This window comes from Neopsephotus bourkii, unplaced genomic scaffold, assembly GCF_033783945.1.
Source record: "Neopsephotus bourkii isolate Nb327-2 ecotype Australia unplaced genomic scaffold, CSIRO-AGI_Nbou_v1 NB_591, whole genome shotgun sequence".
NCBI lineage: Eukaryota > Metazoa > Chordata > Aves > Psittaciformes > Psittacidae > Neopsephotus > Neopsephotus bourkii.
The window spans coordinates 718,458-735,224 of NW_026901092.1; the positions used below are offsets into that span (position 1 = coordinate 718,458).

At 35.8% G+C, this 16,767-nt stretch overlaps 1 protein-coding gene across 3 annotated transcripts in view; it reads right to left on the minus strand.

Moving 5' to 3' along the window:
• The window catches only part of GABBR2 (gamma-aminobutyric acid type B receptor subunit 2), a 454,845-nt gene that overhangs the window by 126,850 nt on the left and 311,228 nt on the right, over positions 1 to 16,767 (minus strand). For all 3 annotated transcript variants that reach the window (XM_061351451.1, XM_061351452.1, XM_061351453.1), the window contains one exon: positions 2,978 to 3,100. In XM_061351451.1, coding sequence (XP_061207435.1) covers positions 2,978 to 3,100 — 123 coding nt within the window. The remainder of the gene's footprint in view (positions 1 to 2,977; positions 3,101 to 16,767) is intronic.

The following is a 16,767-nucleotide window of genomic DNA, read 5'->3' on the forward strand; positions in this document are numbered from 1 at the left end:
ATAGGGGGAACCTTACAGTTCTTCTGTAGGTGATTAGTGTACAGCTATAGAAATTTTAAAGTATTTCCTGCCTTTATCTGTAAGCTGTTTGCTTTTATCCAATGATTTTACTGACTACTGACTATATATCTTATACCAAATAACTGGCGTACTTGTTTGGAGAATCTGAATGCTTTATGGCTCAGTCATTAAAACATTTAACATGGTCTCTTATGGCAGCCATAGATATATTTTTCATAAGGATACCTGACATTTAGGGTAAGGATGCCAGACACCACTCTGCAAATTTACATACTCAACATCCCATCTGATTTCTTCCTTCCGTCAGGGGCAGAGTCACCACAAGTGCCTTCACTTCCTTTTGTACTTTTAGATGCAGACTGTCCATCCTCAGCTTTTAACGCCTGGGTAGGATGACTTCACAGAAAGCTCTGGAAAAGGAGTCTAGATTTTTAAAAAGTGCTTGGTAATTTGCTGGTGTTTATATGCAAATAAACAATTTTGTGAACAATGCCTAACAATTAAGGACACTGTCAGTTAGCAGAAAGCCACCCAATAGTAGCCAAATGCAGAACTGTCACATAGGAAGCTGATGAGCATTAGTAGCTAAATTAGCACTCTCATAATTCATTAGCTAGAATGGCTAAAAGCGTTTATACCTTTGGAGCCTACATTTAGTTTAGTCTCTATCACTTAGATCAACTTTAACAGAGAAGACATATGCCTTTAAAATTATTTCATCAAAGCAACTGGAACATGGAATATAAGTGACACCTTGTTCCTGAAATAAAACAGAAACTTGCCTCCAGTAGTGTTTACGATGTGGTAAGCACTTTTCAAACACACAAAAGATAGTACCTGCTCAGGCAACATCAATTAAAGAATTCACCATTGCAGAATGCACTCAAAAAACACTAAAACTTAAAAAGGCAAACTAAAATAACAATGACAATAAAAAAAGCAAATAAAATTGTCATTTGCTTTTGCTAAGGAATTTCTGAGATGTGAGGAGGCGTACCTCAGGAAAGCAAATGGCACTTCACCTCACTGCATATATAACATAAAAACATATTTACAGTATTTTAATGACAAAATTTTCTTGCATAATACTTTTATTACCTTCCCTCCTCGAATCCATCAGCTTAAAAAAAACATCCTGCACATCTTACAGCTAAGAGCTGAAACAGCAAGTTTTAGTTCTATGCTGAGTGTTCAAATCATTAAACATTCTTGTGTGTGCAATCATTGACTGTGAGTTTGCATGGGCTTACATAGTTCAGAGAGAATTTCAGTTCTGAATCAAAGTTCAGGCAACTGGTGTGAAGCCCTGTAGTCTAGATAGCACCAAATGTGGAACAAACATACAAGCATGCTATTTTAGTTGTATACATCACATGACCAAAGAACATGCACTGGTATGTTCAGATGGAAACTGCGGTCTTTAAGAACTACAGTAAACATTATTTTCCAAATAAATGATATTTATGGTTTGCTAACTTCACGGTTACTGCTATTGTCAACAGAAATTTCACTCAAGTGATTCTGACAAGACCAGATACCAGGATCTTTAGATATGGTTTCCCTCTGATCAGGGAAAAAAATGTAAAAGTCCATCTAACTCATTCACCCACAGTATTAAAATGAGCATTATTTCAATTGGATTTTATGACTACTTGTCATAATATGTTTGGTTTTATATAAGCAGTGAAACTGTTAAGACCATTAACAATTGAAATATCAGTTCCAGTACAGCTGGAATAAAGTTAAGTAAACAAGGCTATTGACAAGCTGCTGTTTCAAGCTCTGCAAATATAGAGCAGAAGCGTCTCACATGGCAATTTCAGTTACATTTTCCATTTTTTTTGACAACCGTGGTAACTGGAGAGTCTCTCCAAAACGAAGTTTAAACTCTAGGGAATGACTGAGAAGTATCTTTTCAGACCCTAAAATGATTTTTTGAGAGGCATCCCATGCGGTTTGGAAGGCGTCATTATAAGATATCTTCTACAAATTATATTAAAATAATGTATTTCTCTTAATATAATTAAAATATTAAAATAATTTTATTTATCCTAATAATATTCCAGAGATATACTGCAAAATAAAGACAAAGTGAAAATAATGGAATAAAATAACATATCTTTTCTTTCAGACATTAACATCAGAAGAGAAAACTACCATTCTTTCACTTTCTGGTTGCCAACTATTGGAGAATAGAATAACACTTCTAGATTGTCCTCATTTAATCTAGCTTTTAGATATCACCAGTTTCCATGTGGGAGTTAATAAACTCTCAAAGACTGCTGATCCGCATACAAATAGATTTTTTCCCCATAGTTCTGCATTGTTGCTTTCATGTTTCTTTCTGTCAGTTTGTCTATAAAACTCTACTTCTAGCAACCTACCAGAATGCTGGAAATCTTGTACAGGTGGCATTAAGCTATTATCTTTTCCGTATCAAAATCTCTAAGATGACCTTTCTGGGAATGACGGAATGACATTAAAATAGGAACAATCAGCATGTGTGTATGCACATGCTATTACTGAAAATAAAGATAGCAGTAGGCAATGTAATTCCAGAACATATCCACAAAGAATGCAGTCTAAGCAGAGACCTCTTCTGCACTTATCTTGAATGAGCTCTTACTGAAATCTGCTAATGGGTTCTGATAATCTATTATTTATTGCAGCAGACTCTAATAGAAGTCTTAGCAGAGGAGTCTCCTGTGTTTACTACACTTTCATCTAAAATCCCTCACAAGTGACAGAAATGTAGCACATTTAACTGCAAGTACAACTTCTTTTGGTTGCAGTTATTTCATTTCTACTTGTTTTTAAAAAACAAAACCCTTCTTCCACCCCCAAATACGCAGCTTTACCTGCTTTCATATAACCTAGTGCATGTTTATATTGGTCTTATAGAAAGCTGTAGGTACTAATATGCAACCATAAGGATTAGTTGGACTTGAGGACATACCTCCATGTTATACTTTTCCACTGTCCTTCTCAAAGGATCCACAACCTGCCAGCAAATCAGGATGCAAAGATCAATCAGTAGCATCCCTCCAACTATCACCAGTAGCTTCTGGTCTTTAATGATCTGGAGACACAAAAAACAAAAAAGAAAAAAAAAAAGGGGGAAGATTCCCATGAGCCATAGACAGATCCCTGTACAGCTTTATTTATAGGGAGAAAAACACAGGTTGCTAACAAAAAGGTTTTTAACAATGAACAAAGAAAAGTTTCAGAAATATCAAAAGATGAAGGCAAGAGGACACAAATTATTTCTGTTTCATGGTTATTAGAAGTATCTAAAGTGCATTCTGATTTCTAAAAAGAAATTGGGAGGACTCTTAAATATTAATATTGAGGTCCAAGTTTAATATTAACTCCTGGAAAGTAAAAAATACCCCGATTCTAGAGAGCCACTACTGTGATTGTGCATGCAAATGTGGAAACATGTTCAGTACATTTCTCAGAGGAGTAGGAGTTGAGATGGTTTTCAATAAGATTTACAGTGTTCATTTCTTCATAACTTTCTTGGACGTAGAAAACACACTTGCAAGGTATTAAAAGCTAAGTTAATTTTTGAGGTTTTGTGTCTGTGTGTTCAACATTTGCCTCTGTTACCCAGGGATCAGGAAGGGATGTATTTTTTCTATTTTACAAAGGTTAGACACACTTCTATGCACATGCAACTTAAAAAGTTTTTAATTTTGCATGGATTTTAGGCTCAAAAAAGAAAATAAGAGTTGCTAACAAAAATAACAAGCCAAACCATGTATTACAGTCTTGCATAGCTGCATGCAATCCCAAGTTATTGCTACTGTTATACACACAGCAACACAGAAAAAGTACACTGCAAGTACAGTATTTCAGTTGAAATTTGTAAGCATGTTCAAGTATCAGGCTTAAATTAACTTTGTCAGTCCTTTTGTGCCTACATTCATGTTTTTTAAGTTAATATGTACTTTTATTGCAAATGAGCATTCATCTAATATTCAAAAAATTTTGCCAAATTGTTTTAAAATGGACAAACCCGCATATTTTCCCTAGTTTTGGTTCTCAGAAACAGCTGGTTTAATCCAAAGGAAATATTAAAAAATGTTAAGCCTGAGCAGCTTAATGAAATTGTGATTATTTCAATCCAATTTGATAAATTTGTTAGAATTTCGAAAACGCATTTCAAACCCAGAAGTGTCAGCTAATCTTAATACAGGAGAGGCTGGTATTCCTGCCTAGAATAAATTATATTTACACCAAATTCCTACCGAGTTTAAGGAATTGATAAAAATTAATACAATTTGAAATAATGTAAAAGGAGCTTTAGAAAATTTGTTTTTCATATTATTCACTGAGGTTTTTTTTTTTTTTATTTTGAAAGATGTTTCTGCAATATTGTGCCCTGCTTTGTGTTAATCAGCTAGTTTCTTTTATAAATCATTTGGAGTAAACTAAGTGTAAAACAAAGGCTTGCAATCAGAATGACTTAAAGGACTTGATGCATTATTTTCATTTCCTGAGACCAGTTATTTAAGTACATATAGCTACCATCACCATAAAGAAGCAGAAAATCATGCTTTCCACATGTTTGCAGCCGTAATAAAGCAGTACATCCATCTCATCAGAGATAGTATAGCCATGCCTGAAGAGGGCAGGTGAAGGGGAAAGGTGCAGCTTTCCTGGTCTGTCTCACTGATGGTTGATTTAGCAAGGAGAACTTCAAAAGGAAGAGGTGTCTTAGTGGGAAGTGCAAGGGAAGGAAGACTGTTCCAATGTGTTTCTTCATTAAGCTAAAAGGAAAGTGGATATTACACAAAGATTCTCAGGCATAGTTTGGTCCCTTGACTTCTTTGGGAAAATATTAACTATGCCTAAACTTTCATTTACCAATCTGCAATTAAAACTGAAAAGGGACTGTTAATCACTCAGGTTCCCCTCTGTAGAAGCAGCCCATCCATTTTTTATCTCTTTTCTAGTGCCTTTAAACAGGATTTAGGTGAGACATACCTAGTGCTGTTCCTAATATGAGTGGAGATAGGAGAGAAAACCATGGAAAAGCAAGTTCAAAGAGAATTTGGATTTAGGTGAAATATAGACACCTTAACCCAAATTTCTTTTTTCCCCCTCTTAAATGGATAGGTAATTTATCTTATTGGCATATTCTTAGTCTTTCTTTACAACTGATAAGATTTATTTTACTGAAGTGGGCTGTTTAACTGTTATATGTCTAGCCTCTTCCAATACCCAGTGGGCAGATGCAGAAGCCTTTAAAGGACAATTCATCACCATCTATCTTCGGTACAATTTAGGATTAGAGAAATTACTATTCCAAAACATCTCGCTCTTCTCCCTCACCCCCTCTGAGAGGTTGTGAAGACAATTAACTTCTACTAAAAATATGCATTTGAGAAACTTACAGCTATGTGAATAGCTTCAGAAACAGAAATGTTTCCCTCTGCTCTACTGAAACATGAAAGTTCCTTGTAAATCCATGAAATATCAGTAATAATGCCTTAACTTTTCTTTCTCATAAGAATAATGAACATTTTATCTAGCACAGGTAAAACTTGGCAGCTAGCCCACTGTATTCCAAATTTATATGGACTATACTGATAGTGAAGGTAGGGTTATATTAGATGCAGTTTTGCCAACACCTAGAAATATTAATCAAACTTGTACAGTAATGCCAGAAGCAAGACTGAAAGGAAAGGATTCTATTAAAAGAAGCATTACTGACAACCCAGTCACTATCAGGGTCAAAAAAATCTCATGCCTATTCACCCTTCGTTGCTTTTGTGCATCTTCTATTTGTACCTGACCTTGCAATACCACAGGTCGATATTCATGTTTTAGTTCGCTTGTAAGTGTGGCAACCTTTTTGGGTGGCATATAATTATTAGAATGAATGAAAGCTGAAAGACAGCAAACAGTGGAGCTCTTCCTTGAATACCTCTTTGAACATTTTTTACTGCATTGCATTGTGAATGGCCCTTTCAGGGACAGAAGGGGAGAGATGCATAACAGCAGCTGTCACTAGCAGCAGGTATTATTTATCTTTTACTTCTGCCAGCCAGCCAGGAGGAAGGCAAGCAAAAGAAATGCCATAAGATAACCTGAGGAAGTGATTTGTGCTGTTGCAACGAGCTCTGCAAAATCCAGTGCTACCAGTGCTGCATGCAGGGTGACCGGGCTGAAAGTAGGGCTCCCAAAGCTGCCTCACACACTCGTCACAACACTGGTCGGTCCCTTACAAAACCATTGCAGTAGTGCAGCTCTGAAGCAGAACTCTTCACATAAATGTTAGCTTTTCAGACTGAGACATTGGAATTCAATTATTTTTTTCATTTCTGCTAGTGATTAGCAGTTTTTCCTAACATAAATTTGCTCTGACAAATGCTGCTGGGGTATCAGTAGCAGCATTTCTAAAGCCTTGATGATCTCCCCCCTCTACCTTCAGGAAGCCCAGCTTTCCCTATCCCCAGCCATCACTCCCACCCACAGGCACTCCTTAAGATCAGTACATTCACTCCTTGGGAAACACCAGATGCACTGAAGGAGTCTTGACTCAGATCTTGTGAATTCAACAATTTCTGTCTGACAGAAGAAAGCTATGAGCAACTGAGGCTCCTTACAATCAAATATTCTTCTTTCACAGGAAGATTCTTGTTTTTGCCTTTTCATCTTCCTTCTAGTGTAGAGTAAATCAGCCTTGGAAGAAATGCTAATAAAATCCATTTTTTTGTGACTGCTCCTGACTCCTTGCTGAAGCCAAGCTCTCTTACAGCAGCTTGTGAATAATATTTTCTACCATCTGTAGTTGGATAGGTGAATCTGTCTCATCCTGGCAGATCTGCCCACTGTTATAAATGCCACTGTTACCAGTCTGGACTATATATCTGGATATGAAGCTATCTGTCCTCAAAACAAATTCACTCAGAAGAGAAATTGGTAGGCCATTTTCTTCTCAGCAACATCACTGTATGAGCAAAGAAACATGGACCTTGAAGTTTGATCACAGGAGATATAAAATCTGTCTAAAGTTCTGAGGTGAAGTTTCTGCTCATGGAACTCTTGGGCATTTTCTAGAGCTATCACAGCCTGTACTACCTGCCACAGCAACATCAACTGTTCATTTGGTTATAATTTCACAGACCTTTTGTGGGGCTTTTTTTCTTTTGCTTTCTAAAGCACATTCATCGTGCCCCGCGGTATTGTATCTTCAACCAGTTGAGGATAAAACAACAATAATTAAACATTAGGCTTGCTTTTTGTAGCTAAGCTGAGGAAAACCTTTTGTTATCTCTTACATTACTAGAAACCAGCACTGCAAATGTGCATGACCTGGGCCTTAAAGCTGAAATCCATTCTAAACCTTACATATGAAAACTTATCCTCTTCTCCAGGATGCCACATTACTCTCTGAGTATAAATAGCTCTTCAGCATGGACTGAATAGTTCATTTTCTCTTGCCTTTTTTTTAGAGTTAGTCTTTCTTATGAAGAACTTCACCTCTCTTTTTCAGAATAAAATATCTTTAAATTTAAAGGAAGATCTATTAGCTAAATCTTGGTGCTCTATATGCTTGCTTCTTTGTTTGTTTAATTGAATTCATAGAAGCATATCAAGGCCAGGAGTATTTTTGCATCTATTTATAGGTTTTGAGATTTATTTATTTGTTTGTTTTTTACTTGAAAATTTTGGGGTACTTTTTTTTCTGTTTAAGAAAGAAATTCTGTTTTCTCTTATGTAGATCAACCCTTTCTAGTCTCACTGACAGATATGGCCCTTGCCTTCTGCCACTATTTGGATAAGCATTTAATATTATTCATCAATTTATTTTTTTTTCCATTTTCCTCAGATGTAATCTCTAGAGAGAAACCCTCTTTAAAGGATCTCTCTGTGAAGCTTCACAGACCTTATTCCATTAAATGAATAGCACTGACAGCAATTATTGAAGCCCTCACAGTTTCCAGGAAAAAATTATGAAGTCTGCAAGGCTGGAAAAAGGGGCCATACAACCACTCTTAGCTCAGGATATTCTCACCACTGCATAAACTACCCTTTCATTTCTCTCAGTATGATTACTAGGCATCTCAGGGTTGCTCTCCTACATTTGATGGGTCAGCACAAGTAGGATGGTGCCATGAGGCTGATGATACAGAATCAGTGGTAGATTGGTGAACTTTGCCATACATGGGCCTAAAGAAATATCTATCTTAGAGTTATTAAAGCCATTAATATTTTAGGGAACTATTCTGTAATACATTCTTAATTTCTATTGTGTAATGGAATGAGGAAAAAGGATTATTGAAAACACATTATGCGCTGTTCCTAATAACACCACAATGTTTTTTTCAACAGCTATTACAAGTATGTCTTATTAGAGGTTCTATGATTAGTATTGGGAACACTTTTCACACTACAATTACATTAGCTTTAATGCCTGAACGCTAACATTTTGAAAAGCATACTTTGTAGTTGCTAGCATTATTGACCAGTAAGTCACTGGTAGTAAAAATGTAAGCTTAAGACATTTTACTCTTTTAGAGGTATTTTAATTAATTTTGGTTAATTATTTTAATTAATTTGAATTAATGGTAATTGTTTTCTATATCTACTTACAAATTAAAAAATAAATTTGCTTTCTGTGAGGATCTATGGTGACACCTGCAGTCTGAGAACTTGATGATTGTTACTGCTTTCCAGGATAGTGGAGTGAAAGGTATACTAATAGTAATGGACAATTAGATATGATCAAAAAGCTGCAGTCACTAGCCTGCTAAAGCACATATTTCTAGAATGTGTCTTTTCTGACTCATGCTCAGGATAATTGCAAGGCGTTTTTGGGCAGACTCACCCTCTCAGTTACTGCATTGCAAATGTGAACGTGCTGAGTCTACGCCTTGCTGCCTGGAGAAGCTATCCAATTAAAAGACATTTCCAATTCATATAAAAGAAAGAGGGAATATCCTATGGGTATGTTCCCTAGGGGGAGCAGAAGACAAAAACTTTACAGAGATTAGAGAATGTGACAAATTCAGTGGCAGCTTAAAAAAAATATAAAAATCTTCATATTTGAAAGCCTGAGCCTCTATTCTGGCTACAATGCATTAGAGAATTGGAGAGATGACTGTTTTACTAACACTGCTAATTCAACCATAAGGAGCACACAGAGTTATAAAACATGGCTAGTTTCACAAAATCCTCTTGAAAGAAGAAAAATGAAAACCATTGTAGTCTTAAAAATCAAAATGGCACTAAAGAAATACAGCTTGACACCATTAGAACCAATCATTCCTGCTGTACAAGGTTTTGGAGTCTTAGAAACAAACCTCAACATCATGTTAAATTCTACTCACTACCACAAGTAAAGCAAGATATGTTGCCTCAAGAGAACTGCACATCCCATCAGCACAGCAGGTCAAATTCACATTTGAGAGAAATGTATCTGCTGAGACCAAGATTCCATGGGCCAGAAGTGTGGAGGAATTTCTACCAGGGATGTAAATTCTCATCTTTAGTGCTAAACAGGATCCCATCTTCAGGAGAAAAAATGCACAAAGGATTTGAATGGTGTGGAAGAAATATTCTGATTTTGTTTGAGATAACATTAAAATACCTAGACTTTAATATTTTCTTTAATGAACAATTCTGTGGGAAAGCATACTGAATCGTTACCAAATAGCTGGGGACATCAATGCACTTGATTACATTTACAATCCAATTTCAAGCTATTCAGGAATAAATTGCCTCATACTGTAGAGAGACATGTTCTTTATTTCTCTGTCATCCATTAATCTCATAATACATAGAAATTATGGTTGTAGAACCATTTATGAGCAGTTATATTTCGCACAGTTTTCATTGTTTCCATTGCTACTGAGGTTTTGCCTTATCAAACTGTACCATGCAGAAATTTACATACATAAATCACTTCAAAAGCATATTTTTCTACTAGGTGTACAGTTTATTAGCCCGAGTTCTTTCTGTGACATGAGCTTGAGATTTATCTCCATGATCCACATTTATATGAATGTAAATTATAGAAATGTGATTCCTATTGTTCCCTGCCTAGCATTTTGGCTGATTAGCTCTTATGAAAAACAGGATGCTTATTTTACATCTAAATATGGATTCTAGGATTACACTGACTATTTTTGAAGTTTTGGACTTAAAATATATAGTTAGAACTATTTCAGGGGAAAAAACTTATTAAATAATCAGATTTCCACTTAAATCACTTTAGAAAGTACTATATATATATTAATAACACATGAAGCTTTACCTGAATAATTTACACTGCACTATAAGTATTATGGATTACTTGGTCCAGTGGTAAATGTTCATAATGAAAAAAAAGTCTCCCAAACATAAGCAAATTTCAAATCTCTGTTGTCTTTCTTATGCTCAAAGACTGAACAATAATGCTGAACATTTGTTTAGGTATCCATATGCTGGTTCCTTTTCAGCAGATGGTCCCTAATAGATTGTTGCACTGTTGATATGGTTACCCAAAGCACATTTTTGGATCCTGACACATCTCCTTTTCAGACTTATGATCTCTCATACATATTTAGTGAAATACATGTGTATCCTAGGGGAAATCCAGCATATAGCTTTTTGTTGTACACACAAAAACCTCTAGCTAGATTGAAAAAAAAAGTCCTGAAGGAGTATAAATATTTACAGTCTGAAAACTGACCTGGAAAAATATTTTATAGCAGTAATTACAGAAAGAACTAATGAGGTAATATGAACTACATTTATGCTAATACAGAATTACACCTACAAAGGCATTTAAGTGAGTAAATAAGATGTGGCCTGTGAGGTTCTGACTTAAACCTTAAACAATATAATCTGAAAAACTTTCTTCATCTATTTTTAAACTATTAAGATAGTAAGTAATTTTTTAAAGACCTCTTTAGGATTTTTGTGAAAAAGATTATAAATTGCAATAAATTCTAAATTCCATAGGTGGCTTAAAAACCTATAGAAAAATTTACAACTAGAGATTAAACTAATTTTATAAACTTAGTTGCAGAGGTTTAAAAATGAGGGATGGGGATAGCAATAAACAGAGCCAAGTTGTGAGGAGAGGGCTGCTGTGCATAAGCTTGTAATCATGTGGCCTCCAGCTGTTTTCTTCCCAAAGCTCCTTCATCCCCCGGGGATGCTGTGCCATTGCAGCTACTGGCAGCTTCCCTGCAACTGGTTCTGCAGGGTGATAGCACACAGCCAGCTGCTTCTTATCCCGAATGGAGGGGCCGGGACTGGGTGCTACTCAGAGCAACCCACATGCCCCATACTCCAGAAAGAGCATGGATGATTTCTTACCCTTCCCAGTCTTCCATGTGCCTCAGCTTATGGACCATAAAGTATGTGGATTAGGGAGGTGGGGTGGCCAAATTTGTGTTAAAAAAATAGAGTGGGAAGGCAATGAGGTTAAAAGTTTGAGAATTCCTGCACTGCTTCATCCAGGTAATAAATCAGCTTCTCAAAAAACATGTGCTATATTTTCCTGAAAACTGTACTCATAGACACTTTTAAGCATAACAAACAATTATGGCAATTAATTATTTCTCTTCATGTTGGCACTTAACTGTCTTGTACACGACACCACCTTTCTCAAAACTCCTACTGCCTTCTTCATTATGTATTTTTTTCTGGTTTAAGTGAAAACTACTGCAACAGAAAACTGCCTCTTTTATTACCCTTTTCTATTGCATGCCCAGAGCAGGCTGATTGTGCCTGATCCATGACACTGGTATCCTGTAGGGAACTAAGGCTGCACTAGTGTCCTAATAATGCACATGGGGAAACAAACATACACTTCTAGAGATCCTAGCAAGCTGTAGGTTTTCAATTATTAACTTCTTATCCACAACGTAAGCCTTTTAACATTTCCATGAACCCATTCTTTTTAAAGAAAATGAAAAGAAAGAGAATTCAATCATAGAGAGCTGCACTCATCAGCAAAAGAAACCTTTAGATCTTTGCACACCTCATCAGCTGGAACTAAAAGAGTAACTAGCAGCTATCATGAGCTGTACAACAGCATAATGGGACAACAAGGCACATATTTTGCCTCTAGGTTTTACAGATACATAGTAATAGAAAAAAGAACAGTGAAACTCTAAAATCCTGTGTTCAGTTTCTATGCTTTGCCCAGACTTTTGTGTAACCATTCTCGCCAGTCCTAATTTCAACTTTTCCTGCCTGTTATTCCTTTCCCATTCCTATGTTACTTTCCCAGTCTATGTCACTACTTTTCAGCTCTACCACTCTGCCTCAAAATTCCAATCGTAGTCTAATTTTAAATCAGACCTAGTCCCTCAACGAGAGTTTGCCACTTGAATCCCAAGCTCAGGCCCTACATCCCACCATACACAGCTTTTTTGAGGACTGCTTGCAACCCTTTCTGCCCCATTCAACTCTTTGCTGGCTCTCAGTTTTCCTTTAACTCTCTGGGAATTCTAAATTCAGTTCCCTTTTCAACTCTTTCTCCCTGTCTATAATCCCAAGCTTTTCCCTATTCTTTTTATCTGGACAGGCTCCCGTTCCCTCCAAAGCCTTTAGCAGCTAATCTGATTTCTCATTCTCAGTCTCTCCTTTGCTCCTGACCTCTTGGCCCTGTGGCTCCTTTTCAGTGCCAGACTCCCTTCACCCTTCTAGTGTCAACAAAGTAGGCTGTACAACCTCCTATCTGTCTCTGCAGTGCCTGAAGACCACAGGTCCCTTCAGAAGTCTTTTAAGGACTTATTAGGCTGAATGTAAGAAAAGAAGTTTGCCAGACGGCAGCCTGACAGGCATAGTTAAGTCAGGTTAGACTAGTATGTCATTTTTCTGTGTTGCTAAGTCTGTGATAGTACCAATATCTCAATATTTGTTCAAGCTCTTTAACTCCTTCTCGTCTGTGAGGACTCTACAGTCACATAGTAAATTTATGAACAGAGAAAATCTTATGAAATATCATTGATGAGCAGAATAATGTTGGCAAAACTACAGCAATCTTAAAAAAAAGATGCTATGACATATCCCTTGTGCGATTACATTCTCTATTTACCTTGCAACAGCTGTCAACATAAAGACATATGCCACCAGAAGTCTACAGTCGTAGTAGTAACTGATTAGATAATATTTTCAGTGAAAATTAAACATAAACCATCCCTCTCCTGAGGTCATAGTTAAAGAACTAAGTACAAGTAGACAGAGCTTGAATGTATTATGTTAAATGTCAATGAGCTTATAACAGCATCAGCTAAGAAGTATTGAACTTTGAAACACAAAGTACAACAAGCAGCATTGTGACCCAGATCATCATGCATTATTGCATTCACTTACAAATGGTCAAATATATGTCTCTGAATAGAATATATAGGGTTTATAGAGGTTTTAAATACCACTGCTTTGAATTTATTACTATTCTGGTTATTTATTGAAAGCAAACAGTCTTTATTTGACATACTAGAGTTGTGCAGGAGCAGTCACTATGCAGGGCTGTTTTAATGCTCCCTAAAATCTAAGATACTGCAGTTCCCATCAAAAAAGAAGCTTCACAGCTTTCTAAACTTATGCTAGCCAGGGCTTTCACAGGACACCACATGCTCTCCTGCCACTGATATTCTCCAGTCTCTCTCCTTACCCACAGGCAGTCCTTCTGCTGGCAAGGGGAGCATAGAAGTACTCCCCATCTCTCATTGATGAGAGTCCCCATGATCTCAATAGGCAGCAGAATATCTTCTGCTGCCTAGAAAATCAGCAAAAAGGAGACGTATCAAAACCAGAATTGCACCTCAATTATAAGTGTTACGGTTATTTTTAATACTAATTCTATTCCACTTTCATTATCTCTATTAACCTTTATAAAACTAAGATATAATTTATTTCCCCTACTGATTTTGTCATTTCCATTTGACAAAAATTGATTCCTTTGCACCCCTCTGTCTCAGATTCAGCTAGAATTAATACATTTTAATTTGCTTCCTTTGAGACCTAGCAGGATCAAAAATGGTAACAGAGCTCTGGGAATTTTGCAAAATTTGTCTGTTATTAGCCTGATAAAAGAAGGAGTGTATTCTGAATTTTATTGTTTATTTTTTTTCCAATAACAAAGGAGTGGATGTATTAAAGGGTGAAAATGAAAGAGATTTTTGACAGCTTTATAACTAGAAGTTAATACAAATTTTCAACTAATTCAAGACCTTCGAAATCATTTAGTTCCACTTTCCACTGCACTAAAATATAGTGTATTACTATTTATAATTCTATACATTTTCTCACAATGAGAGAGAAATCCACTCATCTCTTCACAAACCCATGTTGTACACTTAAGATTAGTGTTCAATAGAAGTTTGGAAGCAAGCTTGCACTATCTGATGAAGATAAACAGATTCACTCCTAATACCCAGTTCCATGAAATGAATGAACCAATATTTTCAAAAGCTGTACAGACAGTCTTTGTGAAGAAATTGCACTCTTTGGAAATTTTTCCTGATGAAAATATTCAGGATAACAGGCAAAAGTGGTGTATATAAAGGTGAGATTTTACTGTTATATACAGGTAGAAACTGAGGCGATGAATATGATGAATAGGATCCAAGTACTTACTTAATCTTGGAACTTGAAATGACAATCTGTTCTGTTATGACATAATTAGTTCAAAAATCATAAATGTGCTTCTTCATGCAGCACTAACTTTGCTTATTTATCAGTTTAGATATTGTTTCTGAAAATGTCTATTACCTTCCATAGATACAAAATACTTTATCTGTAAACTACATCTGCTGAAAATGAAATGTCCTTCTTGTAAGCGTAAGTAAAGAACGCCATGGTTTTCAATAAACTCTTAAAACCAGCTTTATCTGCCCTGGCAAATCAAAGACAGGAAATGTATGACTAGTAAACATTTATTATGGATAGCTAATTTGTTTTGCATTAAGAAAACTGTTGTCTAATTGATGGTCACGTTCTGGAGTGGGATATCCAAACAGAGCAAATAAAGACAATTCTGTGGAAAAGCCATTCTTTAAAGTTTACAGAACAAAGATGTGTTATTTACTTAATCACAGAATGTTGAATAAGGTGTCCGAATATACTTGACATTTCTTGTATAACTCAGAGTAAAGCATCTCATTGGTTAGCATCCAAATGTCTGAAAATTTATCTCCCTTATGACAGTCAGTGTCTTTTTAACTGATCTAAAATAAACTTTAAAGTCCAGCTGTGAATGAAGAATTGAAATTTGCAGTTGTTGATGGGCTTGTTGAAGAATAGACACTATGTAGAATTTGAGAATTATGCTTAATTTACAGACAACAAAATTTATTGAGTAGCAACTTGAAGCTGTAAAATGAAATGTTTTCTAAAAAACATTAAAGAAAATACTTAGTGACAGCCTACTGAAGTACCTGCTCATTCCGATTTGGAATAGTCTGTATTGTAGAAATGATAAAATTCGCAGGATAATAAAGGTTATAAAGTAAAGGCTTTTATGTGTTATACTGTCAGTCTCTTCTGTAGCTTCACTAATTTACAAAGATTTGTACTAATATAGCTGAAAATATATTTGCAATATAAAATATCATTTTTCAAGAAGGTAAAATACTGACTTAACTTTGGTTAACAATCTTTAACACAGGAAGTGTAAGATCCTTGAAAAATGCACACTGGACTATGGTAGCATAAACTGTATTATGGTGGGTTCTTTGCACAGGTGCAGAAAGTGTCATCTCCACTTCCCTCCATTCAGAGTATCCTGTTTGTAGTGCAGAAACTTCTTATAATCTTAGTTACTTTTAAGTTATTTGTTATTTACTCTTCATTATTTTTTATAATGAAAGATTTTGGGATTTAATTAGCAAAAATTTAAGCAAACTTGACATGAGTAGAAGTAAACGCTAGGTGGTTGTGTTGTTAAGGTGCTGAAGGGGTAGACCCAGTTCCAGCCACAGCATGTATTTCCTTAATTATGTAAAAGATAAATCCTCTTAGAAACTGAATTTGCTCTCTGTCTATCTGAAGTCCAAACCTTTTCAGGGTAATGTGTATCTTGTGGTGACAACAACTCCCTACATGCTGCAACTGTGGAACAAATGACATAGTACAACCAGAAAAATAGTAATACAGCTCTTCCATGACCACACACTGAGGGAAATTAACAGGAATCTGAAGAGGTTTTGGAATATTGTCGCACTCATTTTGAATGTAAATTACTTTTTAACACTTATTAGAATAAATCTATTCAGCTGTATATAGGAAATGCATTTAGCACTACTTTTCTCTCTAATAATAATTTAATTTCTCTGTTTCATGCACATTTCTCTTAATGTTTTTCCATCAAAATGATTTCTACTTACCAGTTTTCCCTTTTTTAAATAAAACCATAGGATTAAAACCATTTCATGTGTGAAAAGAAGCTCCACAGGAAAAATATCAAATGAACAGTACGTACATGAAGTGTTGTACTACTCCTAAGCTGAGACTAACATTTTACAGAAAACGTGCTGTACCAAAAATGCTGGACACAACTACTGTGGTTCAGAACCTATCAGTCTTAGGGTAAGTTTATGCAATTTCAATCCAAATTACAAAGCAAGCTGTATAAACAGCACTTTTTCTGGCCTCCTCCAACCAATCCATGAGAAATGTGTGCGTAATAACTGTATCCCAAACAGACATACACATAAAACACTTCGTAACACCTGTGAATCTACCAGGAGATACCTCTGGATGCTGAAACAACATAATAAATAAGAGGATCCAAAT